Genomic DNA, 27,873 nt, shown 5'->3' with positions numbered 1-27,873 from the left:
AACCCGAAGTGTTCAATAGAAAAGTGTACTAATAATTAGTAATTAGTATATAATAAATATCAGACGATTCAAAACCGAGAGTAAGTAAAAAAAATAGGAGAAATATTGAATAAAGTAGTCTTATAATTTTCAATATATATATTTCGTATTCAAAATATAATAATGAACATTACACATGATGCTAGATCATATTGTGACAATCAGCGCAGATTGACACGTTTGACAGTGGTACCGTGGTTTGTTAATAATAATAATTAATAATAATATAATTCTAGTCGAACGGCTAGCGTCTGGAGTAAAGGCAGATATGAGATCGGACAAAATACAAAAAGCTACCGAACAATTGCCCTTTGCGTTATTTATTATTTATTTATTTATTTTTATTATTAATTGTGTAAAAAAGTCGCTAACGTAAAGTGCCGATAGGCAGTCAGTAAAAACTGGATCGTTGTTTGCTTCCTCCATCAATCCATTTTTATTACAAATTTAATTCATTCAATATTCTTTTCTTTTTTCTTTTTTTTATATTCCAAGACGTGTCCGCTCGTCAATGTCGGCATCAACATTATTTATCAAGTAATTTTTCATTGTTTATCCTTACATTCCTTTCATTTGTATGCAGAAAATAATAATGACAGTATTTATTATTATTATTATTATTATTAATATTATTATTATTAGTATTATTATTATTATTATTTAAATTTATAACGTCATATATATTCAAATACGATGACAGATAAAATATTTCATTTCATCGTAAATTATATTTATTTTTATACTTTTATATTTATATATAAATAAATATAAAAAACAATATAGATTTAAATGATAATCAGTTTTACATACATACAGACGGTTATTTAAATTTTTTTTTATTGTAAAATTTTATTTTTTGTTAGTGCATCTGCGTATTACAAGATTTTAGCTTTACATCAACTGCATCCTCCACTTGTTACGCATACAATTTATTAATTATTATAATTATAATTATCATTAATATTATTATTATTAATTTATATTTAATATAATACATATTATTTAGTTACATAATTAATAATTGTTATAATTAAATGAAAATAATTGTAGGCAAGCACAAGCCCACTTTACAATTTATTTTATTACTCAATAAGCCCCGAACACCCTTACGATTTATTTATTTTATATCAATATTTCGTTATTTATTTATTTTTTTTTCTTTTTTTTTTTTTACTCAAGTTTAATTTTAATTTATTTTTATAATTACTATACAGGTGGCAAGAAAAAACAACACACTGCCTTATCTATTATATTAGTTTTTTATAATAATTATAATCATCACAGTGATAAACGAAAAATATATATATTTATATATTTATGTATATGAGTGTCGAAAAAAATTGAATTTTTTTATTTAAATTAAGAAATTATCCTGAAGTTAACGGACAATTAATAATTTTGAAACTTTGTTTTTCAACGAATCAATTTCAAAAAAAAAATTTTTTAAAAATGCACGTATAGAAAATTTTATAAACTATAAGTGCATTTTTTTAAATATAATTTTTTTTTTAATTCATCGTTTTAAAAACATTCAAAAAATTATTAGATGTCGACTAACTAGAATCATTAAGAAATTCGGTAAAAAAGAAAATTTGAAAATTTTGAGCTCTTAATTTTTTTTTGCGCAATGGGTAATTTTTTGATGTCAAGATGGAAATTTTAAAATTGACATCTTGTAAAAAAAATCACAGAAGCTTAATTTTTAGAATTTTTTTTACGAATTTCTTAATTTAAAAAAAAAGTCAATTTTTTTTGCATACTCATATATATATAAATGATTTGAATATATATGTATTTTATATTCCTTTAAAATCTTCTTGTACAGACGATCATATTTTAAATATAATTAATTGATCACTTTATCTCTCCATTTTTTTTCTTAATTATTAATCTTATTATTATTATTATTAATTAATAAATTAATTAATTTTTATTCGTTAAAAGTGTCTTTTTGTGGCGAGCACGCAGATTACTTTGTATTGAAACAAAAAAATTATATTGTTTTAGAAACAAGGTGGCGGTCGAATGGAAAATCGATTACGAGTGAATCGACTCAGAAAGTTTACTTAAGGTTATAATTTTTTTACAAGTTTCATATAATTAAAAAACCATGGGCATATTTAGATCTTATATATATTAGATATTAATTTTGAATTAATTTTATGCCTCCACTATTTATCTAAACAATTTTTATTCGTGGTAGCAGTTTAAAATTACATCAGGTAAAGCTAACTTGTCTACCGGTACTCGGTTCATTTTTATTTACATACTTTTCATATATTTTATATTTAATACTCCTTTATTTTCTTTTTCTAATTTTCATACTCTTATAATTATTAGTTTGCAATTGGGCTTTATGATATGATAAAAAGTTATATAACAAATTACATTAGCTACTCGCTTTGTTTAAACAATTGTTCCAACAATTATTGAAGTTTGCAAAACTCATTGTTTAGCATAAGAATCTTTTTTTTTTTTTGTTTAAATAAACGTGAGGAATTTAAGATCAAAACGATATTTTAAAATTTTTAAATGAAAAATTGTTCAATTTCCATACTTTTCTTCTTATACAGTTTGAAAAATCACTTTTTCGTATAAATATATTTTATAGGTTAGGAAATCTGATTCAAAGTTGATGGGATTTGATCAGAAACTTCTGATTTAATCCTATTGAGCTAAATCGCAAATTTTTGATATATATTTAAGCTAAATCGAATTTCAATCAGATTTTTTTTTATTAAAATAGTATCGGTCATATATAAGTTTTATTTTTTTTTTTAAATTCTGTAATTCTGTATCTAAATCTGAATTCTAGTTTGTCTTTATTAAAAAAACTAGTGTCATAAATTTAAAAATTCATTTTTCAATAGAATAGAATCATTGTTTTAGTAAATTCGATTAACCTCAAAATTTTTCGCATTGAAAAGAAAGAAAATGAGGGTGAATGTAGCAGACATCAGACAAATTTTATATTAACAGAGTAAATAATTAATAAATGAAAATTTAAAAAAAATGCACTTATTAATTTGAAAATTTTTAAAATGTGCACTTATTTAAAATTTTATTCTGTCAACTATTTTCTCTATTTCTTAATAATTTTAAATTTGTCTGATGTCTGCTAGTCACACTTTTAAATAATTACAATTTTACTACAATTATTAGCGGGAAAATTTCCAAAAAATCTAATAAGATGTATTATATTTCCTCAAAAATATTATTTTATTTCTAATTTCGTTTATGTAAATGAAAATATATGAAAATAACCTCGATGACAAAACAATCCATGAAAAAATTATGCGTGATCGACTATTGTTTGAAAAAGAAGCCGCCATTTTGATTTTCATTAATCAAATCCAGTTTTCATGAAAACAATAAACATAATTCAATTTTCTGTAATAATTTAATGATTTTCTCACAAAAATTAAAAAAAAAAAATCTATAAAACACAGTAATAAAAAATATATATAATTTTCTATAAATATCGTTTTTATCTCAAGCTCCTCATTAACTTTAATTAATAAGTTAATTAGTTTATTGATTAATGTGGGTAAAGTATATTATATACATACATATATATGTATATATAAAATTACTTGTACAAGTACCGGATAACAAGTTATTTCGATAAAAAATACCTAGAGTATGTACAGTAATAAAAAAAAAAAGTTATTTAAATAGTTAAAGTTACCGGTTATTTATTTTTGCTCCTTTTTTTTTTTAATTATTATTATTATTATTATAATTATTATTATTATTTGGCTCTTCATTTGTGCCTGCACGTGTCGGATACCACAGAGTTTCTACATATATATTAGTATATATGTAAAAAAAACTCTTATCTTTTTTTAAAAAAATTGTTTAATTTTGTTTTGTATTTTTTCTATCTATTATCGGTACCGATAGGCCAAGATAATTGCCACCGCAATTGTAAATTAATCCTGGTATTAATTATTTATTAAAAATCTAATCAGAGTAAAAATAATTTTTTAAATAAAATCCGGGTTAATTGAGGCAGTAACGAGCTTACAAAATAAATAATTATATTATAAAAGAATGGAGACGTAAAAAAAATATAAATATAAAAAATTATTGTTTACAAACAATGAAAAGTTGAAATTTTTTTTTGTTTAGCTAAAAATATGTTTTGATTAAACAAACTATTAAATAACAATATTCATTAATATTAGTAATTAATAAAGAATTAATGAATAAAATCGTCTGACTCTGTGATAAAACGACAATTCTGATAAGTACAATCTTCATTATTAAATATATTGTTATTATTATTAAATTGAATATTTAATTTATAATAATATAATATAATATAATAATTTCTTCATCATTGGCCTGCCCTTACAAATTAAAAAATAATATTAATTTTTATAAATAATAAATTCACTCGATTGTTCAAAACCTTCTCTTTGTTCGTTCTTATAATCTAGCATTTTATATTTTTTCTTGTTTTATTTTAAAAATTTTATTTATTATTATTTATAGATGATTCAGTTATTATAGTTATAAATTATCTTTTCTTTAGTTATATTTATTTAATATGTCAATATTTAGCAGCCAAACATCGCATTGTTCGGGCAAGTAAACTTCTCTCAATAATTCCCTTAAAAACAGTCTTTATACATTTACATCAATATTATTATTAATATTAAATCAGTATATACAGAGGTGTGCAACTAGCTAGTGAATAAAAATTTTTACTTACAACTAAGTCTTAAATAATAATATTTTATATTTTTTATATCTTTTATTATAATATTTTCGTCGTATATTTCGATCGGTAACGACGTTCAGGTTCGCCTCAGGTTAAATCATGAGTTTAACTCTTGATATTACTCATTAATTAGCTTTGTTTTAAAATTGTCGAATCTTGAACGCCGATCACTTATACCCTGATCGTATTTACACTCTTGTTTATTAGCTGCACCAATAAAATTATTATTTTTTTTTTTTGTTCTCTTTATACTTTTTTTTTTGTATTGTACATAAACAATCCGTCACATCTGAGTTATTAATTAATTTTTAAAACCTAACAGTCAAATTCTTTCATCTAAAAAACCGATCACTTCCGATGATAGCCGAAGTTAAAATTTTAAAAAATTACTTTGTTTTGGTCATACAATCAAACTTTAATTACTAAAACAAACTAAATAATTCGTCTCAACACATTCTTCTAAGACTCAATCATCTTCTAAGCCAGTTTACGTAATCATTGAATTGTTTATTAATTTTTCTTATTAGAAAACTTTGTTTCTAACCTAAGATACATTATTCAACAAATTATTTTCAAATCCCTAGGTAAATAGAAGAAATAATTACTTTGTTTGTAAACAATCATTCTTATCCTCGAATCAGTTTTCCCAATAAATAATTCCTGTAATTAGTAATGAAAATCTCGAATGCCAATAGGTTTTAAGTACACGATTGGTAACAAATTATTCAAATAGAATAGAATGTCGTAGGTGTTAGTCGTGTGTTACTAATAGACTCAGATGTGATAGCATGTATATGTCTTCTACAATGACATTAGTAATTGCGGCTCGATCGACGTCAGTATCTCCAGTATTGTACACTACTAGCACAACTGTACAGCATATATATATATATATTTATATAGATATACTGGTTAGTTTAATGTCCGGGCAGCAATTGAGACGTCCGTCTCGATTATCCTAGGAACACACAGCTTTGACAGTTAGAGCAGCACTATGTGGGACAGTTGTTCTTGTTCTTGTTATTGTTGCCCTATTCTACATTGTATACATCCTGAATTCTAGTCCTCTTAATTCACTTGATCGTCACTCGTCATTCATTTAGTCTACATCGTCAGACTAATAACTAATCCAACCCCACCCAATCTAACCCATTATACCCCAAACACTTCACTTGGCGACAGTGCTTGCTCTCAACTAGTGTCACACGCGAGTAATGCGTATTTATAATTTAACTGTGTGTTGATTGGATTATAAATTAGTTTTAGATCCCGATTATGTTATTGATTGATAAATTAGTGATACATTTAAGTGTATATATGTCGTTTTCGTTTGTTTGTTACATCTAGGCCTCAAGTACCAGGTTAGCGTCGAAGATGACACATCATCTCGACAAGAGCTGGCAGACTATTGCAGCGCCCGCTGACAGGACCAGAGACACCCGCGAAAATGATGACGCTGAGGTGGCACTCGCGCGAGTTATGTCTTCACAAACCCCTGTAATGTAGAAAAGTATGTTTTAGAAAAGTCTTTGTTGATATTTATGAAGAAGATATGTTAGTGCCTACCTTGGTTGGCAAGTTTGTAGGTCCATTGATCGGGAGAGCCGCTCTGGAACTCGCGCAGCGGCCAAGTCAGCCATAATTCTTGTTCTTGTTCGACTCTTGATCCTCTACCAGACAATTTAGGCGTCGGATCAACCCACTGCATCCAGAAACAGAATGTCTGGGTGTTTGTCACCGCGGATTCGCTTCCGATGTTGCTCCCACTGTTCCCGTTTATGCTGATTCCGCTGCTGCTGGTTGTTTTTTGCGATACTATTGTATACCAGACTCCTTTTTCTTCCCAGCTGTCATGGCACGTGTATGCTACGAAGAAAAAATAAAATTGTTTTATCGATTCTGTATCTACATAAGCTTTATTTATTTAAAAACTTTTGCTAAACATGCAAAGTCCGGCTATTAATGTTCTTTGTATATTTTTAGGTTAAACACTAGCCGGCGGATCCGGTATCCAGTGAAACAAACGAATTTTTTTCCAGTCATAAGTCACGACTTAGTTTTTACGAGTCAATATAAAATAATCTCGTCCGTAAATAAATAATGAAATAAAAAAAATAAATCTTTTTATTTAATCTAGACATATATCTATATCTATATATTTATCTAGATTTATGTATAAAGTATTTTTCTTTTTTTTTTAGTTTGTTTGCATTACCTTCGTGTTTATCCTCGCAGGTATTTGTGATAATCATTTCACTTTGATCAGATGTACTGCACCCGATTTGAATGTCGGAAACGCTGCATTGCTCGTCTTCATTTTTATCATGCCAGGTCATTTTTTCAGCAGCCCGCTGGGATATTGATGAGGATGAAGAGGACGACGATGATGATGACGATGAAGAGGATAATGAAGAAGAAGATGATGAAGGGATATCACGTATCTGGATGCTTGTATCTTTACGCTGACGACGCGGCGTCGTTGACAATACGTGAGACGATACGTAATTTACGACGTGGTAACGTCCCGGTTGAGGGCACTTGCGTTTCTCCAACGTTGACGCTGTTAAATAATAATGATAATTAGTCGATTGTTCGGTGAATTTAAAATTTATTTTTGTTTGTTAACGCAAGAGTGTAGTATGCAGAATATTTAAGTAAAATTACAAAGTCAATATGCGTGGACGTTTATCACGATATGCAAACTACTAAATGATTTTACGTGCATTTATCTACGTTGTGTGATACAATCGTGGTAATGCCATTATTGCTTGACAGTTATTCATTTTTGTGATTCATAAGTCATAAATCATAAATTATTATTGTTCTTATTGCTGTAATATGAATGCGGTAAAAAAAGACGATGATGAAATGGAAAATATGAAGAGAAATTACGAGGAAAAAAGGTGCATTTTTTATGACTCGCGTTACTTTTCAACGTAATGATTTTAAACTCACTTATTAAAGTTATATACGGCATGGCTGATAGATCTTCCTGCTGCTGGCATGCTTCTTCAGGTATAATTGTTTTGACATCTGCAAACGATGAATAATTGAATTTAATTAGCACCTCATAAATCACTCCCTTATATACGGATATTTCATGTGTTAAAAAAAAAGTTAAAAATTTTTCACTTCCAATTGATGATTTTTTTTTTAATCTATTCTATACATAGCGACAAACTCTAAGTGATTGTAATTTTTTTTTAGTTTTTAAATTATGATACCAGTTAATCGATGTCTAATAATTTTTGGATTTTTTAAAAAATGATAAATAACAAAAAAAAATATTTTGAAAAATTGCACATGTAGTTTTTTAAATTTTCTACATGTGCATATTTTTAGTTTTTTTTTTTTTTGTTTTATAATTTATTTGTTAAAAGAAATCAGAAGTTTGTGAATAGTCTGCTAACTTCAGGATAATTTAAAATCAAGAAATAGAAATAAATTGAAAATATAACGGATGTCAAATAATAGAATGAATTTAAATAAAATCTAAAAAATAAGAAATGATTGAATGGAAATGAGCGAAGATTAAAAACTCACCTGATTGCTGTAGCTCGATCACGCCACTATTTCTTCTGTGAAAAATCATGCAGACGTAGCCAATATCGCTGTTATAAAAAAAGTAAAAATATATATATATGTATGATAAAAATATGAGCAAGTGAGTTTGATGAAAGACGAGGTATTTCCGCGTCAAAGGAAATTTAAAAAAAAGTCACATGGATGATTCGTCAAACGAGTCCATTCTACTTGATCACAACAATAGTGTCTACTTGGTGTAGGATGTGCTGGGATGGGAGTAAAAAGAATGAAGAATGAGAATGAGAATGAGTATGAGGATGAGGATGAGGAGCAAAGTACCGGTACGGTGCAATGAAAAATTTTCTCTTCTTGACTCACCAGCCACTCGTTATATGAGCAACGAGCTTCACTTTCTTGTCCGGAGGACTATCAATATTCTCGAGATTATGACAGACGATTCTCTCCTCGTACTTGTCTTCCTTGTTCTGTACCTTGAGCGTTGCATTCCCGGTAGTGAAGTGGTAAGTCCTGGTTCCGTCTAGCGAATGCCAGCCATGGTGCTTAGTCACCCATTGTGGGTACTTACATTTACTGTGCTCTCTATCAACTGTAATTTACGGTAATAACACGCCATTTTATATTTATTTAATAGCCATTCTTTAACTATCATAATACAAGACTAAGTAATTTCTTATATTTATTTTACAATGCGTACTGACATTTACTGGCTTGCTAAATTAATAGTTAATTAGCGGATACTGACAACGATATCGTAATTTATGTTTATTTATTTATAAAATTTTTTTTTCTTATAGATCTTTATATTTTAATTCAGACATACCTTTAGTTAATTTAATAGTTCTGGATCCTTGTGAGACATCAGTCAATGCCGAGCAAGTTGAATCACCGGATTGCGCTAATTCAAACGTCACTTTTTCGCCTTGATGATGAGCTGACTTTTCATACAGGAAACATCTGTATTAAAGCATATAAAGAAATTAATACTGTATTAAAAATTTTGAAATTTGTTTGTAACAATTGGTCTGATGAAAACAATGGCCATTGTCAAAACTTTGGTACATTGTTATATTTATATTTAGATATTTGTCAATACATAAATTTGATTGAGATATGCTTTGTTGAATTACCATTCATTACTAATAATAATAATCAATAGTTAATTAATAAAATCAGAAAAAGCATCTAACAAATAGAAGTAAAAATTTCAAACTACATTTTTTAAAAAAGTCATTTTTTATTGACATCATCAATAAAAATCAGAAGATCAAAAAGACCCATAAAAAAATAAATAATTTGTTATTTAAATAGTACTAATTACAATAAATACAATAATGAATTGTAACTATTAATTGTAATTGTTACGATTTGAGAAAGAGAAACATTAATTAGATGATAACGTTAATAATTTTCATAGACCACTTGTATTATCAAGTGTCTCCGGGGATAGTAGAGAGAATCATTAATTGATTTATTTATCAATTCACTACTGTTATTCCGTCGGCAATTTTACTAATTGAATGTTCCCCTTCCAATTAGAATCATTGTGGATAATTTGTTAGATGCTTCTTGTACGCGCATGGGTGCCAGTTAATTTTTTTTTTTTTTTTTTTTTTTACTATTATTATTATTATTATTATTATTTGTATTTATTTATTATAACAATTGCGATGAGTGGAAAATAATTGTACTCCTGCAATTATTTCATTTATATATATATACATATATATTATTAATCGCAATAAAATAGTATAAAGTGAAATTGATATTTATATTTTATTAATAAATTTAATGAATAAAATATTTAATTAAGAATTTTAATATTTTATTTGGGTAAAAAAGTAAAATATGTGTAAATAAATGATAAAGGTATTTTTGTAAAATAATTATGAGGGTATTCAAGTAAAAAAAAAAAGAAAGAAAGGTTTAATGAAAATAATAAAAGTGATAAAATTACCTGAATGTTTCCTCATTAGTTGCGGCATTCCTTCCAAACAGCTTGAGAGTACCGACCAAATATTTGTTCCTACCATCCTTCCATGTTGCAAGACACTGCAGTTCCTCGGCTGTAGCAGAATAAATTTACTTTTAAAAGCACTTCAGGTAAAAAGGTCAAGCTATCTTTATCGTTACTTTTTGAGAGTTAAAATATCATCTGGTTTAAAGGTTTAAAAAAATAAGAAGAATTAAATAAATAATGTGAGGGTAATCTGCGCAATTAACCCATTCGTATTTATTGTTACCAACTCTGGGTGTGTATTTTTAGTCCACAGAGGACTGGGAGGATGATGGGAAGAATAAGAAGGTCTCAAATAGATTTTCGGTGATGGGTCATCCGGGGGTTACGACAACAGCTTTTGCTAATATATATTTATAAATGTAGACGAATGTGTGTGTGTGTGTGTGGATATAAAGAAAGAAAGACATTTGAAAGGGTGAAAAATCCCGTCGGGACTCGACGGCGCATGAAAGAATGATAATCAAATTACTGTATAATCCATTTAGTGGGTTCGATCCGGCTACCGGTCGTCCTTTGCTCGTCCGTACTACTGTTTTATTAAGCTACAATCGACAGAAGCCCTTGTTTGTTATATGCAGGGGACACTTTTAGTCCCCTAGATCATCGTCTTGATTTCACCGAGTCTAACGTGTGTTAATTTAATTTTATTAATTATTCTCTTAAGGAAAATTTTTTAATTTTACTACTCATAAGAAACTCGTAAATATTTCCGATTACATTCACTGGCTTTTATTGTTTATGGGGTAGAGGTAGAGACAAATTTGAATAAAATAATTTGCAAAAGACGCAGATAGTGAATTTTTTAAATGACTTTTGTCACGAGGCTACAGTGGAAATTTTATTTTACTTTTGTGTTGATTAAAGTGAAGTATCGTCTGTCGAAAGTGGAGTAGTGGCCAGAAGTGCTATCTTTACTCTTTAACCGACTAACTAATTTTGACAAAGATCAAAATTTTGTATAAATTGTTAATATTTTTTTATTAAAGATTAATAATAAATTTAAAAAAACTAGAGCAGATCAGAGGTTTCTTAAAAAATAAATTATATTTACTATTAATCTAGATTCAATCCCGAATCCAGCTGGAAAAATATTCCGGTTATTTACTTAAAAAAAATAAATTTGTTCATCCTCAAACAAGTTAATTAAAAAAATAAAAAGTGTATATTCATTACAGCAGCATCCTTAACAATTCCCTCAGTAAAGTATCTCCGCATAAAAATTAAAAACGGTAGCGTTCATTTCTTTGATAATTTAAAAAATATAAATGAGTAGAGTAAAAAAAGGTAAATAAATAAAGAAAGCGGTAAAATATTTCCCATTTATTTCTCAATAAATCTTTCCTTTTTCCGGTGTTGCTAATTCAATTGCGGAATTTAAAATGCGTTGAGTGCATTAACGTGGAGCTTTGAAAGGGAGCTTTAGTAGTAGTGAGAGTCGACTAGAGTCGAGTAGAGTTGAGTTGAGCTGAGCTGAGGAAAAATATTTATAATGAGGAATGAGGAATGCGAAATCTTTCTCTTCTCTCTTACACTTTAATTTTCTATACACTAGCTCTGTACTCTGTACCTGCTATACATATATATATACATATAATATACCAGCAACTTTAAACAGACGATGAACAAAATATAAGTAAATAATCTTTGTACACTATGTATATAAATTTTACGGTTAATTCACAGCAGTAAGGCCGCGCCAGGAGGGATTTTTTAAAATATTTTATATTAATGTATAAATAGAGAACTTTAAGTGTATATGTTTATGTATATATGTATATATATATGTGTAGAAAAATATTAAACGGTATTTTACTGCAACATTACAAGAATATTTTGTTGGGTCTTTCATTTTCCCATCCATCTGTTGTGTACCGGGATAAATATATGTGTATATATATGTGGTGCATATATTTATGTAGGTAATAGTGTAGAGTAAATGAGTATACGGGCTTACCCAATGTTTTACTATCATAAATTTCAATAAATATCAACGCAACGGGTAGAACCAACGGCCACAATTCAATTTTAGATAATTGAATTAACATATATATGTATATATATCAATTTTTCGTTTACATATTTTACTCATTTGCGTAATTAATACTTTTGTTTTACTCGAGATATATTTATATTTTAATTAGATAAATAATAAATATAAATTTTTTATTGGTTGCGGTCGGAAGTTAATGGAGTAAATTTTTAAATTTAAATTGTGGCTGAAGGATTAGAAATATGAGAAAAGTTATAAAGGTCATTTTTGTAGAGAATTGAATTATTTGTAAAAAAGGTATTTGCTAGTTTTTACGTAATTTCAATAGTTAAGGCGGGAAATTAATTTTAAAGTGGGAGATTTTAAATTTTTGATGTTTTTGGATTTTTGTCTTGGAATTGAAATTTTGGCTAAACTATTGAAGATACGACAAAAGTGAAAGAGATCATTTTTGTAGAGGATTAAATTTTCTATAAAAAAGATATGAGTAAATTTTTACGTAGCTTTGATAGTTTTACCAGAATTTTGAATTTAAGATCGAGGGATTTTTTTTTTAGAAGAAAATGGACGTGGCGCTAAAATTTAAATGAAAATATATGAAGATGAATATAAATAGATGTGTAAATTGCCAATTACAGTCTCAAAAGTAAAACGTTATTGAAAAATGGATAAAATATTAATTGAATAATGTTTAATAACTTAGTGTCTCGATAAACTGGCTCATTAATAACCAAAATGTTAACGTGCTGGATTGTCGAGACAATAAATAATTCACTGAATAAATTTTTAATTTTAATGGTTAACTTTAGTCCAAGTTTGTCACGTACTCTGGTGAATTTAAAATTATTTATATTTAATTTTTAACAGAATTAATTTAACACTATCGGTTATTTGCAAAAGTGTCCAAACTTTCTGACAATTTAATGAAAGTAGATAGCGGAATTTAATTTGTTGATAATTAAAAGTGTCGGTTAATTTTAAATTACAGTCTGGACGTATTCGATATATAAATAAGATAGTTTGGCAATAAATGGAAAATTGCTCAAGTTTTTAAAATTTAAACATCCAGACACTGAGTACTAAAATTTAAATTCCACTATTGTACCCAATGTAATTATTTATTTTTTCATCAGTTTATAATTAACCCGATAATTTGCTTATTCACGATAATTATTCACCATACTAAAAAATAATAAAAAAAAAATCTTACTTGTACTTTCGGAATCTTCAATATCAGGACACGCTTGATATTTAAGTAGCAATTTACTTGGATCTGTGCAACTTTCGGCATAACTGACTGGTGATTTGCATTCTTTCTCACCACGATTATACGTAAATGTATACGGGGCCCCATTAAATGGACACTGAATCGGCTCTGGATTTAATCGAAACATCGTGAACAAGCTGTCATCTGTCCTCAGTGACTCGCAGAGATCTTTAAAGTTTTTTCTCTCTGTCGAACATGTTCCCACTGTAACAAAAACAACAAAAATATTTAATAAAAACAAATCCACTGTTAATATGTGTGAAAATTACATGAAATTCAGTGTTAAATTTAGGCGGGTAAATTTAAATCAAGAGAATTTTATACTACACGGTAGGTAAATTTCTGCGGGTCGATTTTTACAAGGTAGGAGATAAGAAGCATTGAGATTAAGTAAATAAAATATGATAAATATTTCGAGAAATCAAAAAGCTAAAAATTTAATGTGTTGACGGGCATTAAAAATAAGGCGTCTTTGTGAATAATCAATAAGCAGTCGAAGAAGGATTTGCTTGTCAAGTTTACTAAGAAGCTTAACTCCCGGAGTCCTTGAACGGCGTTAGATAATTTATTCACTTAAAATAATCCCCTATATATATACATACATATAACAGGTACATATTTATTTATAAATACATTATGTATAATTAAATATGAATATTTAATAGTTCGCTAAAGTTAAACGACGGAAAATAAATTACGTAATCTTTTTGAAGTTAAAAACATTTTTTTTAAATATTTTTCCGCTGGAAATTTAAATTGAACTGATTTTTTTTTTTTGAGTCATATTTGTTGATTAGAATTATTGTCTTCTAGGCATGCGCGAATCGATTCCAAATTCAGATACAAAAATTCGAATTTTTGGAAAAATTTCACGTACTCGTAAATTTTCGGGTTATTCGATTCAAATTTGAATTTTTGGTTCTAACTTTAAACATAAAATCGTATAATTAATTTGTAATTAATAATAAATTAATTCTTGGATAATAAAAATTTTTAATTGATCCGAAAATTTCAAATGTCTGATTTTTGACCGTAGGGCAGTTTGATGCGTGGTAAGAAAATTTTGTGAATTAGTAATAAAAAAAAAATATGACAGTTAATGATATTAAAAAATAATATTTTTGATGTACTTTAAATGTGGATGTAATCCCAGGGCGTCGACGAACGTCAAGTAAAGATAAAGTTGGCGGTTAGATTGAATTAAACGTAAAAGGTAAATTTTCCAGAGGCGAGATTTGTACGCTTGCAGTTGGTTGCATTTTACGTTAGTGTGTAGGGGGTGGGAAAGGGTGAAGGGCAAAGAGTTCGGGTAGGATGCGAACGAGGACTGGGAAAGGGAAAGATGGGAGTCAGTGCGAGCGTATAAGAAAGAGAACGATGAAGATAAAGAGGGTGAGGGTGAGGATGGGATGAGGGGTTTCTGAGTTAGTATACGGAAGAGGATATAGTTCTCTATCTGCTTTGATAATTTATGCATTTCCCAGGATAATCCCTGTGTATGAAAGATGGTAGCCAGCGGCTTTCCAGCTCCCTCTCTTCGCCTGTATTCTCAGTTCTTGTCTGGGGGATAGTTGTAGACGACCGGGTAGGTATCTAGGAACTATAGAAGGGTGCAAGCTCGGTTAAAGGTACTGAAGATTGTTAATGTAAGGTGAAGGGATTGAAGAGAGGATTAGGAAGCTGGGGGGAGGGTCTGGAAGTAAAGGATGATACAGGGGGCATGCGGGTTTCAGAATATAAACTGGTGGGGAAAACTTTGCCTTTACTTGGCTCCCTGAGCTCACGCTAACGAGACATTAACAGAACAAAGAAGCTACCCTGTTACCCTCTCCTTTCTCTTTTACTGGCTCATCTTTAGCTCATTCACTTACTCACTCACTCACTCATTCACTAGCAGCTTTATCGTGACTTTAGTCATTTTACGCTAACTCTCTTTTAACGTTATCTTTAAACGTACTTTTCTATCTCGCTTTTCTCTTCAACATTTACTGGGTGATCGTGAAAGCCTGAGAGTCAAGTATCAAAACTTGATCTTCTTTTTTAAATATTTTTTTTTCTTAAGCTCCTTTGCTCATCACTTTCAATATCAGGGACACTTTAATAACTAGTCAATGGGAAATAAATATTACTTAATGTTACTTTGCTTAGTAGTTAATTACACCCATTTAGTTAACGCCGTAATTACTTAATTAATTTTTTTTTAATTACTTTGCTAGAGGAAATTAATTAACGCTCAGATATTAAATTAATTTGCTTTGAATGAATAGTTATTAGTGTAATTTAAAAAAAAAAATTTTAATCTGATTTTAGGGAAATAGTTATTATTAGGATTCAATTAACAGCGAGATTGCCGGGGGCAGAAGATATCAACCGACGTGTAATGGTTTGAATGATAAAAATAAAATAGTAAAAATGGTGTAATTTTTATCAGCGTTGACTAAGATAAATGGATATAGAAATTTAAACGCACTAACGAGATAATCTCATCACTTTATATCACGGCAATCTTCGGCGATCGTAAAAGACGTCGTGATGTCTCGAGATATAGTTACACATTAACGTATATACATTGGTTATTATACTAAAAAGACGTGGAAAAAGTACCATAAAAATATCAGGTTGTATAAAACAATTTAATAATTATTTTATTACGGTCTCTTTTAACTTTTTTTTATTAATAAAAATAATGAGCAAGCCGTCTTAACTTTTAGTGATAATAAATTTTTATTATTTAGACTCTTGACCAGAATTAAAATTTATAAATAAGCTAAGATGGGTCATTAAAAAACTTTACATTTATTATAAATACTTAATAAATTTTTTATGCGTCGAAAACTTGAGATGTCTGTAAATAGTTAAATTATCTGTGAAAATTTTGTTCTAAGTCGATCTATCGGAGAAAAGATAAACCAGTTGTACAAAAAGAAAATTTAATGAGGGATTGAGGAGGTTTAAGCTTAAAAGTTGCAGTTTTGAACTAAGTAGAAATGTGAATCAAAGCTCATGTATATTGCATTTGAAAATGTATTTTTACTAGGTGGGCGCGAAAAGTTTAAATTTATTCCGTTTAGCGGGAAAAAAGTTTTACTTTTTTTTTGAGCAGAAAAATTCCGGAAAAATTTTAAGTTTTTATACAAGATATGATGAAAAATAACATGCGCACTACAGAGGAAGGTCTCAATCCTCGTGTTGGCAGCGTTTGCCTTTGGCTCAGGCAGCCAATTAGACATACGGGTCGAAATTTTCTACTTTGTTCCCCAACTATGCCTTACGTTATTAGACCGATAAGATTTACTAGGCGGTAATTATGAAAATTTTTAATAAGTGATGGCAGCAGTAGCCTTTGGCTCAGGAAGCCAATTGGACATAGGATCAAAATTTCCTAGTTGGATAGTATATTACTGGGCCAATGGGATTTTTCTGGCAGGATTTATGAGCAATTTAATAAATGTTGGCAGCTTTTGCCTTTGGCTCAAGTAGACAATTTGATATACGGGTCGAAATTTTCTGCTTTACTTCCTAGGTGTACACTACACTATTAGACAGATAGAAGGTACTGGACGGTAATTATGAAAAATTTTAATAAATGATGGCAGCAGTAGCCTTTGGCTCAGGTAGCCAATTGGGCATGGGGTCGAAATTTCCGACTTTGTTTCCTAGGTGGATAATATGTTACTAGACCAATGGGATTTATCTGGCAGGATTTATGAAAAATTTAGTGAATGATGGCAGCAGCTGCCTTCGGCTCAAGAAGCCAATTGGACATAGGATCAAAATTTCTTAGTTGGATAGTATATTACTGGACCAATGGGATTTATCTGGCAGGATTTATGAAAAATTTAGTGAATGATGGCAGCAGCTGCCTTCGGCTCAAGAAGCCAGCCGACTCTCGTCTAAAACCGTCATATTTAATTCTTTGGCAGACAATATACTATTAAAATATTAATATACTATTTAAATATGTATATTTAGTATTGATTAAATAATTTAAATAAATCGATGGCATACATTGAAATGAATTGAATATTAATTTTAAAAATAAATTAATAATCGTAAAAGTCTTGGGTTTACTGAGGATGAAATATTATTTAAAATAATTGTAAATGAGTTTGTTTTATGAATTTATAATTTTGCAGAGTTTCGAAACAAAGTGAAGCAAAACAAAGGCATTATACATAATAATAATAATAAATTATATTGTAAATTGTAATTTTATGTAAACGATAATAGAGATGAAAAGTTGATATATACAGGTATATATTGGTTCCGAAGAGAAAGTGGAGAAAGAAATAAAGATATGACTGGTTCATTGTTCTTGTTTGAACTGAAGACTATGATTACCCTGCGACGACGTCGACGTTGACGTCAACGACCAACCGCTGGTGGCTCCATTCGCAGCCCTTTGAGATGCAAATGCTAATTGAAATGTAAAAGTTGGCGACCTATATCGAGAACTCGAGGACTCTGAGGCTGAGGGCGCGACAAGTTCCGTGTTCTCTACCCTTTTCTTTTTAACGACCAAATAGCTTTTTTTTTTTTTTTTATCTTCACTTCTCGCGGTAGTTTTTTATTTTCAGACTGGATCGTTGGAAATTCTTCGTGCCTTGTTACTTTCACTGAGTCGTTTTGAGGAAGAAAAAGAAGAAGGAGTAAGAAGGAGAGGATCCATCGGGAGCATCAGTACCGGCAGTAATGAACCGTGCTTTTAAATCTACGGAATTGACTTTTTTCAGACTTGAGTCCGCGCGATTAGAGAGAACTCGGGTGCAAAAAAAAAGTTTATTAAGAATAAAATAAAAAATAAAGACTATGAATGAAAAATAAAAAAGGGGTGAGTTTAAGTGAAAGAGAGAAAGAGTTGAGAGACTAATCACAGTCTATTTGCGATTAATTTAAACTCCTTTACCTTCATGAATTTACATTTTATCTGGTTTTAAATGCCGGCTACCTTTTAACGTCTCGTTAATAAAACATTGATTTTATAATATCAATTATTGTTTGTACTTATAATTATTTTTAATTGATTTTTTAATCAAATCATTCAATTTTTCCTCTTTGTAAATTAATTTTTAAAATAAATTGTAAATAATTTATTTATATTGACGGGAAAATTTTCAAAGGCTTTTAGCGGGAAATATTTAAAAATTAAATTATTTAAATTATTTGAAATAAAAATTAATGTTTGATACTTTGGGTTTTATTTTAATCGAGGTATATTTAATTTGGGTAATTTAAATATTGAAATAAGTAATAAAATACAGTATATTTACGAATATGATTTTTTAGAGAGATAATAAATTATCATTGTGTCGCAATGTATACCCTTTGCAATAAAACTTTCGCATGGTTGACGCGTATATAAATTTTTTTTTGTCGCAACCCCCTGACTCTACTACTACACCATTGGGAATTTACTGGTCATTTGGGACAACGTGTGTGTTATATCGTGAAGCCAAAAAGCACTTACGAAAATGCGACATCGCGCCAAATATCGTTGTTACATATTAACAAAAAAAAATGGAAAAAAATTCCTTAGAGACGTATATTGAAATTTAAATAGTTTTTTCTTTTTTTTAAATATATATAAATCAAACTTTTATAAATATAATATATATATATGTAGGGGTAGTAAATTTTCAATAAAAAATTTTTTCAGCGCGAAAATTTAAATTTTTTAAAAGAATTTTTTTTCTTAGTTTAGATATAGAAGAGAATGGGCTAGAAATATGAGGTAAGTTGGTCACTCTGATCAAAAAATAAATTTTTAAAATAAATTTTACTTTCAAGTTGATTTTTTTCGCAGATTTGCAAAAAAATAAACATGAAAAAAATTTCCTCAACTAAATTTTAAAATTTTTATTCTCTTTGGGGTTACCAACTTACCCCATATTTTTTTACTAGACAGTAAATAAAAATTTCTAAAAAAAAAGTGGTATCTCGTTTTGCCCCAGTATTTCTTATGTTAATGTAGATATAAATATATAATGTAGAAGACGATTATTCTCATTACTAAAGTTCCGCGATGTGGTTCTCACAAGTATTTCCGGTACTCGTTGATACGTTATCACAAGGCGCGTTAAAACCGTTTAGTGACTTTCGTGACTCGATCCACTTTAACGAAGCGTCAAGTAAAAGCGATGCGAGTGTGGCAACGGCAGTTGCTGCTTTAGCTGTGGTATAACTACCGGAATTTGTTATTTTATGGTTTCTATCGTACCGAGCGACATCCGGCTGAGTCTCTAGGGAATTACCCCCTTAACCCTTTATCATTGTCTGTATAAACGTTGGCGTAAAAAATTTCCAGAAGAGCTCATTTCACCAAGTATTCACTTGTGCAAATGACACCCTTAAAACCCATCAAATTTTTCCATCTACCATTATAAGCCCATCGGTATAAAAATAATCACCAGATAAATAAAAATATACTTGTTTTTAAATAAATTATTTCGACTTTTACGGCTGCGCTTTATGGCTATAGGTGTTATTTTATACCTTCAAGATAAATTTTTAAATTTTTCACTAGAGTTAATTTCAAGCAAATAAATAAATAATCGAATCCAGAAGATCGACAATTTTTTTTATGGTTTTTTTATTTTAAACGCTCGAGTATTAGAGATACCATAAAAATGTATAAGACCATTTTTGTTTGTCATTAAATTCTCTACAAAAAAGGTCCAGACATTAATTTTCATATAATTAATAGTTTAGAGGTTATAATTAATTAATTGAACATAAAATTTTTTTATCTATATTAGAATTTTAGTGAACTTAAAATGAAAATTCTGGCTAAACTATCAAAGATATCATAAAAATGTATATAAACAATTTTGTTTGTAATTAAATTTCCCATAAAAAAGGTCCTTATAAATATCCTCGTAAAGTCTATAATTTAGAAGTTATATAAGACTGAAGTTAATTAAAGATCTTAATGAGAAATTTTTTTCATTAATAGTTTTAATGGGTTCTAAATTAAAATTTTCTATATAAATATTAAAAATACTATAAAAATGTATATAAAATTTTTTTTGCAATTAAATTCACTAGAAAAAAGGTCTGAATAACCATAAGCCGAAAGTCGATAGTTGATTTCCAAATTAAAAAATAAAACTCATTAAAATGAAACACTATTTTTAAATTCAATAACTCGCGTAAATAAATAATAAAAAAAAAAGTAAATAAATTCTAAATTGATATTTTAATTGACAAAACGTAGCAATTAGTAACAGTACAAGAGCCAGGACGTATATGTCTGTCAGTACAACATTTATCCAGATGATTCTAATACCGCAGAGAGGGATGAGGACATCTCACACTGTTTTCGGATCAACTCCAGACTAATTGGACGCGACGTAATCCTACATGACGTAGCTAGTAGGGACTATCGCGAACGCGATCGAGTCAATTCACCATGTAGATTACCATCATCGTGCCGGTGGTTTTCCTTGGTGACACGTTAGCGCCCCCCTAACATTGTCACTCCCTTTTCCTCTCCCTTTTTCCCTTTCCCCGCCTACACTCGTGCCCGCATACATCCGTCCAATTTCATGTTTTCCTGAATAGAAACACTGGACACATATGTCGGGATCCGTCGTAGTCGGGGTCGGGGTCGGGGTCGCTGGTAGGCCCAAATATGGGTCAAACCCAGACCAGTCCACCATCTTGCTCCGAAACAGGTAAAATCCGAAAAAATATTTGATAGTCTATTTCCCGATGGCTAATCCAATCTGCGCTTTTTTGCTGGACATCTATTCCGAGCGATGCTCTGGCAATCCCGCCCATGATATTGTTTATTTTAGCTGTTGCTCTCTCATTTCACATACAAATCAATTGCACATCATATTCTAGTCCTCGGGTACACACGCAACCAATTCGCTTGGGGCACTGCATATGAATTACTGGATTACAATTTTGTTTACTTCGCATTCATGAATCAATGCATACGTTACATTTTCATCCCTCGGATATGTATTTACACGCTTACTGAATTACATAAATCGTTCGGGGTTTCAGCTTTTAAATTATTGTTTATATATGCCTACATGTTTATGAAAATTCATTAACGTTTGTCGGCGTTACTCATCTATTTATTTTAATTAAAATGCATACCTTTTTTTTTATCATATTAACAAATTTATTTTTAAATTTCCCCCCGTTTATATATTTACTGTTACTGTATATAAATATTTGATATCTATAATTAATGCAGGCTGGTGAAAAATATAAGTTGACCTGGGGCAAAATGAAAATGAAATTATTAAATTTTCACTATTTACTGATTTGTTAATTTAATTGTCAAAATTAGTTCTAATTTTAAAATTATAAATTCAAGATTTTTTAGTGGCCTATTTTACCTCAGAAAACTTTTTTCAATTTTGAAAAAAAACGAATTTGAGCAAAGGTTGGCTCTGCGGAAAATTTTCAAATTTTTTAGCGGGAAATTCAAAAACATGACGGCGTTTCTTGGACTGACCAATTTAACTCAATTTTTTTTACAAATCGCCAAGTTTTTTCAATCAAAAAAACATTTTTTATTACAAAGATAAAGTTTCATTTACCCCAATGTCTAATTTTGCTCTGAATAATTTTTTTTATTGAAAAAAAAAAGTTGACATCTGAATGTACCGCAAAAAAAATAAATCATCCTTAATTAATGAAAAAAGTAGGATTGACGAGTGACAAATGATAGAATATAATATAATAAAATAAATAACAAACAAAATCCAATAAAAAAATAACAAACCAGCGGGAAAAAGGTATCCTTTTAAATTTCAATAAAACGTCACTTGTCCACGGTCGTTATAAATCATCCTGGTGAAAGTAAGCAGGCTGAAGTTAAGGAGAACCTACTATCTATATATATGTCCTTCGTATAGAAAAGACTGTAGGACTATCCACACAATGGCTCCATCAGTCGGACTGAGTACGCCACCCAACCACCGGGAAGTATCAAGGACATCCTCGAGTGGTGGAAAAGAAAAGAGACCCCGAATAAAGAGTCCGAGGAAGGAAGTAAAGTTGGTTTTATTTTTTTGACTCTCACTCTTACTCTCATACTCTTTTGGCGTCTTTTACTCTTTTTATTTTAGCAGAATACGATAGACTGTATGATGGTATGGGAATCCGATATCTTGGTCAGCAGATTCACGTCACTTTTAGTGTCTACACTGGCCAATTTCTGGGGTTTGTGGTCAGAGTTTTAGGAATCTTAACCTATATATTTATATATATATATAGATTGGGAAGACATAAAAAATAAGAATCAGAGTATTTGAGAAAAGCGAGAAAGGATAAAAAATACCGAGTTAAGATATGGGGAAAACACATGCGTGTGACGAGTTAAATAGGGGGTGGGGTTGAAGATGAAGAGGTTGTAAGACTTGTCCATCGGTCTTATGTAGCAGAGAGGGAGAGACTGTTTATATTTGTGTGTCAGGTTCAGTATTAAGGTTTGATCGTGTGTGTTGGGTAGGTGGAGCTCGAGTTTGTATTATATATAGAGTAGAGGACCGAGTTTAAGGACGAGAAGGAGCAGTTAGAGGGTGGAAGGATGGAGAGTGAGGGTGGAGAAGTAAAAGGAGGTGGATCGTTTGCCCGCGGCAATAAAGGATACGTATACATGCCAGGAGGTTATAATCTCCCTTGGGTAACTTGCAAATTCAATTTGTCCACCGTAATTACATCAAGGCGGTAAAATAATAATAATAATAATAGTCCCAATAAAAAAATCAATCTATACGCTGAGGAATTTAAAGATATTTATTTAATATAATAAGTTTAGCGACCGACTCAAAGGATTTTTTTTAAATTTAATTACTGGGAAATTGAATCGTGTCTTGGAGTTTTTTTTGCTTTAATTATTTTCTTGGGAAATTATTTTTAATAGTGATAATTGGTTGGAAGCTTTTAATGAGTTGTTTTTTTAATTTTTTTTAAGAGCTTTAAGATGAATTTCTGAGCTAACTATTGGAGGTACGAATAATTATCGGCCTATGACTAATATTTTATTTGTTAAGAGTCTAGTGAGCTTTAAATTTATTTCGTGAGTAAACTATCAAAGATAGAGTAAAATTGGATATAAACACTTTTGTAGAGAATTAAATTTCCTACAAAAAAGGTCTGAGTGACCATAAGCTCAAAACTAATATTTTGGAAACTACAGTCATTTTAATAACTTTTGCTGATTAAGATTTTAACGAATTTGATTTATAAAAATTTTAATGAGTTTTAATTTGAAATTCTGACTAAACTATCAAAGATAGCGTAAACTTATAGAGGGACAACTTTGTAGAGAATTAAATTTCCTACAAAAAAGGTTTGAGTGACCATAAGCTCAAAACTAATATTTTGGAAACTACAGTCATTTTAATAACTTTTGCTGATTAAGATTTTAACGAATTTGATTTATAAAAATTTTAATGAGTTTTAATTTGAAATTCTGACTAAACTATCAAAGATAGCGTAAACTTATAGAGGGACAACTTTGTAGAGAATTAAATTTCCTATAAAAAAGGTTTGAGTGACCATAAGCTCAAAACTAATATTTTGGAAACTACAGTCATTTTAATAACTTTTGCTGATTAAGATTTTAACGAATTTTATTTATCAAAATTTTAATGAGTTTTAATTTGAAATTCTGACTAAACTATCAAAGATAGCGTAAACTTATAGAGGGACAACTTTGTAGAGAATTAAATTTCCTACCAAAAAGATCTCATTGACAATGAGCTCAAAATGAATAGTTAAGGAATTATACGCATTTCAATAAAATATGTACGGATGTACGTACATGAAAAAAAAATTTTAATGAAAAAGAATTTAGTACATAAGTTAATTAAATGAAATAATTTACTTTTTGCAAGTAATGTTAAGAGCTTTATTACTAAGAGAGACTAAAAAAAACTATAGTGTAATATTTTTTTTATTTTTTATATCACGAGAGCTCTTTATGTGACCTAAAGACCTTGTACTAATAGTCGTGAAAATGTTTTTCGTTGTAGCTAGGGAACGTTAAAGCATTTTCCAACTCTCTCTCATTAAGAGTATATAACATTCCTCGAAGCCATTATATTAATGGAGTGCGGATCTCGTTGATCAAAAGGGCTCTAGTGCTCTCTCTCCCTCTTCCCATATACATATGCAATAAAATATATATATATATATATTTTTTTTCTTACTCACTCACTCTCTCATACCCTCTCAATATACTTGTACTCTCAGTGACACTCGTCGAGGTAGAAGAACCAACTCCTCGATGAATCAGCACTACCAGAGATTCGCTTACGTCATCTAGTACTTCAATATAGCTGCCAAATAGTCTACTCGTGCAATTATTAACATCTTTTAATTTAATATATACATAAATTCAATCACTTTTTTTTTACATCTAGACTTGATATTTTATTTATGAAGACTAATTAAAATACTCATCAACAATCGATTAGATAACGATAGCACTTATTATTGAAAATAGTTTCATTTATTTCATTGTTTGATACGAAATTACTATCAATTAAATTATGTAATCAATTATTAGGACGGCCTTATTATTATCATTATACAATCTATTTCAATTAATTAATGTATTTATTGATTCATTGTAAATTATATTAATATCCGCGAAATTCAAATATTACACTAATTAACCTATACAATTATTATACAGAAATCATCAATTGTCTAGTGAAATACAATTTCATCATTTTTATTTTTTTTCAAATAAAATTTATCTGAAATAAAAAAAATTATTTTTGAATTTAATTATTTTTCGCGCGCTTTTATTTTAAATTTTATTTAATAAATTTAAAAGAAAGGAATAATTTATTTGCCAAAATATTCTAAGACATCTATTAAATATCCATATAAATATATGTATATAAAAATATTTAAATATGATATTAACTAGTTCGTTAAAATTGAATAGTTACTAATTAAACTATCATATGCTAGCGCACAAGGTAATAATTACATTGGCATAACCCGTCGTACAAATCCTTAATATTCTCATCCCTCTCTGTCTTTTTCTCTTTCTCTCATTCTCATTATTCCTGCCACGGTTACGACTGGCAATTATAACTCATCCCCAACTATCTTCTGTACCCTACTATATTCAACCATCACTGTACGTTATATCTGTACGTGTATCTTATACACCTTTATATGTATATACATTATATATATAGGCTTACGAATATAAACTCAATAATATATATATTTATAGACATGTATAGTCTGGATATAGAGTACAGTACAGAGGTAACGAGTAATTGTTATCGCTATGCCGATCTATTCGGTAACCAGAACAGCTGGATTAGCATTGATAATGAGGACGTTAATCATTAATAAATCGTCATGAAGAGCAGCGACGTATTCGCCCGTCGAGTTGGGTTATATTAATTTTCAAGATGCGGGTTAATGTTACGCTAACGAGTTTACTATTAATCTGATAAACAGAATTTTGCGGGCTACAGGGGATCGGGAAATCTGCGCGGCTGAAATTTTTATATTTCAGGAGCTTTATTTGAGCTCATGGATTCATTTGATACCGAAAATTCCACGGGGGTAATAGACGTAGTTATGGAATTTTTAAAAATATTTAAATTGGTTTTGAAGTTTCAATAAATAAGACGGCTTTGAAACATACCGAGAACTCGATTAAACCGAAATTTATTTACGCATGTGTTATTTTTTGTGTAAAGAAACGCGAGACACTAGTTTTGAATCCGTGGTTTTGTATTTATATTCAAATCCCAGCAGCAATCTCTCGTAATTTAGACAGTCTGGCTCGGGATCTCTTTTCCAGTGGGTTTAGATCCTGGTGATCTTAAAATTTACTTTTCACGCATCACTCAAATTTTCGGATAAATATAAATGTCTGAATGATAAATTAATTTTTAGATATTCTGCCATTTGTTTATTAGATTCGGGACAAAATATAAACTTGAGAAGCGTTAAAAGGATCTTACACGACAACTACTTTATTTAAATATCATTTCTTTACATATATTTATTATTTTTTACAATTTATTTAAGAAAACCCGAAATTATACATTGGGATCACTATTTAAGTGACAAACGTCAATAAACTGGCCAAGACTTGTCATCTATTGCTTACTGCTCCCTCTGTCTTTCGTCAACTGAAATTCTCTATTTAGGACAGATTAAAACCTTAAAGGTCCGACAGTAAGTTAATTAAAAGTTATTTTAAAATTTTCCAACTAAATCCCATTTGTTAATTTGAAAAAAAAAAACTGACGGAAAATAAATGGGCATTTATTAATGACATAGACAAACCTAAACTAATGTCTATGTTGGCATGTGATACTGATTGATACGGAATGAAGTAAATAAAATTGTTTATTGTAAGGATTGGCTTAAGTAAATGGCATTTATATTATCTGAGTGAAATTAAAAACCAAAAGGATATAATGACTGACAGGTTTCTGATGCCAAAGCAAGACAACGTGATGAAATGAGAGTGTAAGAGATTGCGATATCGTGTGTTATTGTGTGGGTGAGAAAGAGACGGATAAAAAGGAATTGAATGGAGAGAGAATGGAAGGAAAGGAAACAGAGAGAGAGAGAGCATGTTGATTAGGCTGACAAAAGAGAGTGGGAAATTGTTCGCGTGGGTGGTGAGAACCCTCTATTCGTCGGCTGTGGGGCTCTGCACCATAGGATTTGACGGGGAGATAAACGCAGGACACAGCCGAGAGAAAAACGAAACGTGCTATGGCATTAGGGAGATAAGTGGCCGCCAAGAGGGGACTCACTACGGGGCTGGAATTTGGAATACGAAAAAAAAATGACAAGGGCCGAAGATGCGACGCGTTACGATATCCAAAGGGTGGCTACTGGTAATCCACCTTTTTTCTTTTTCTTTTTTTATTTAAAGATATTCTTTGTTACTGTCTTTTGCGCTGTTTTATCTTGCTCACTCCGACAAGCATAAGATGAATTTCTGAGAACTGTTGACCCACGAAAGCCTCACTTTCTCCATGGAATTGATTGGCCTCATCATGGACCAAAAAATTGTGGGTTTTATTTTTTTGGGTTTGTTTGAAATGTGATGGATAGAGGGTAAATTATTTCTGAAGTATTGAATTACTTTAGATGCTGGAAACTTATTTTTACTCTAGATTGATAACAAGAACACACGCAATTCGGTAAAAAAATCCACACCTCGAATTTTGTAAATTAGAAACAATTTTTTAAAAACGCATCACACAGCCATGAAATTGCGAATTTAAATTTTCATTTTTAAATAATCAAAGTAGAATTTGACTAGAGAT

The 27,873-nt window shown here is 29.7% G+C and overlaps 1 protein-coding gene across 5 annotated transcripts in view; it reads right to left on the bottom strand.

Annotated features, from left to right (window-relative positions):
• Positions 1 to 858: 858 nt before the first annotated feature.
• LOC103575720 (uncharacterized) overlaps positions 859 to 27,873 on the bottom strand; it is a 156,412-nt gene continuing 129,397 nt past the window's right edge. For all 5 annotated transcript variants that reach the window (XM_008555610.3, XM_008555612.3, XM_008555613.3 and 2 more), the window contains exons 5-13: positions 13,529 to 13,789; positions 10,266 to 10,374; positions 9,132 to 9,265; positions 8,669 to 8,897; positions 8,309 to 8,376; positions 7,721 to 7,798; positions 6,981 to 7,325; positions 6,332 to 6,631; positions 859 to 6,260 (exon numbers count right to left, since the gene is read on the bottom strand). In XM_008555610.3, the coding sequence (XP_008553832.1) occupies positions 6,148 to 6,260; positions 6,332 to 6,631; positions 6,981 to 7,325; positions 7,721 to 7,798; positions 8,309 to 8,376; positions 8,669 to 8,897; positions 9,132 to 9,265; positions 10,266 to 10,374; positions 13,529 to 13,789 (1,637 nt within the window). In that variant the 3' untranslated portion in view covers positions 859 to 6,147. The remainder of the gene's footprint in view (positions 6,261 to 6,331; positions 6,632 to 6,980; positions 7,326 to 7,720; positions 7,799 to 8,308; positions 8,377 to 8,668; positions 8,898 to 9,131; positions 9,266 to 10,265; positions 10,375 to 13,528; positions 13,790 to 27,873) is intronic.

The sequence above is a fragment of the Microplitis demolitor genome, chromosome 6, assembly GCF_026212275.2.
Source record: "Microplitis demolitor isolate Queensland-Clemson2020A chromosome 6, iyMicDemo2.1a, whole genome shotgun sequence".
Taxonomy (NCBI): Eukaryota; Metazoa; Arthropoda; class Insecta; order Hymenoptera; family Braconidae; genus Microplitis; species Microplitis demolitor.
The sequence above is the reverse complement of the archived record's forward strand: the minus strand, read 5'-3'. Positions and strand labels throughout refer to the sequence as shown.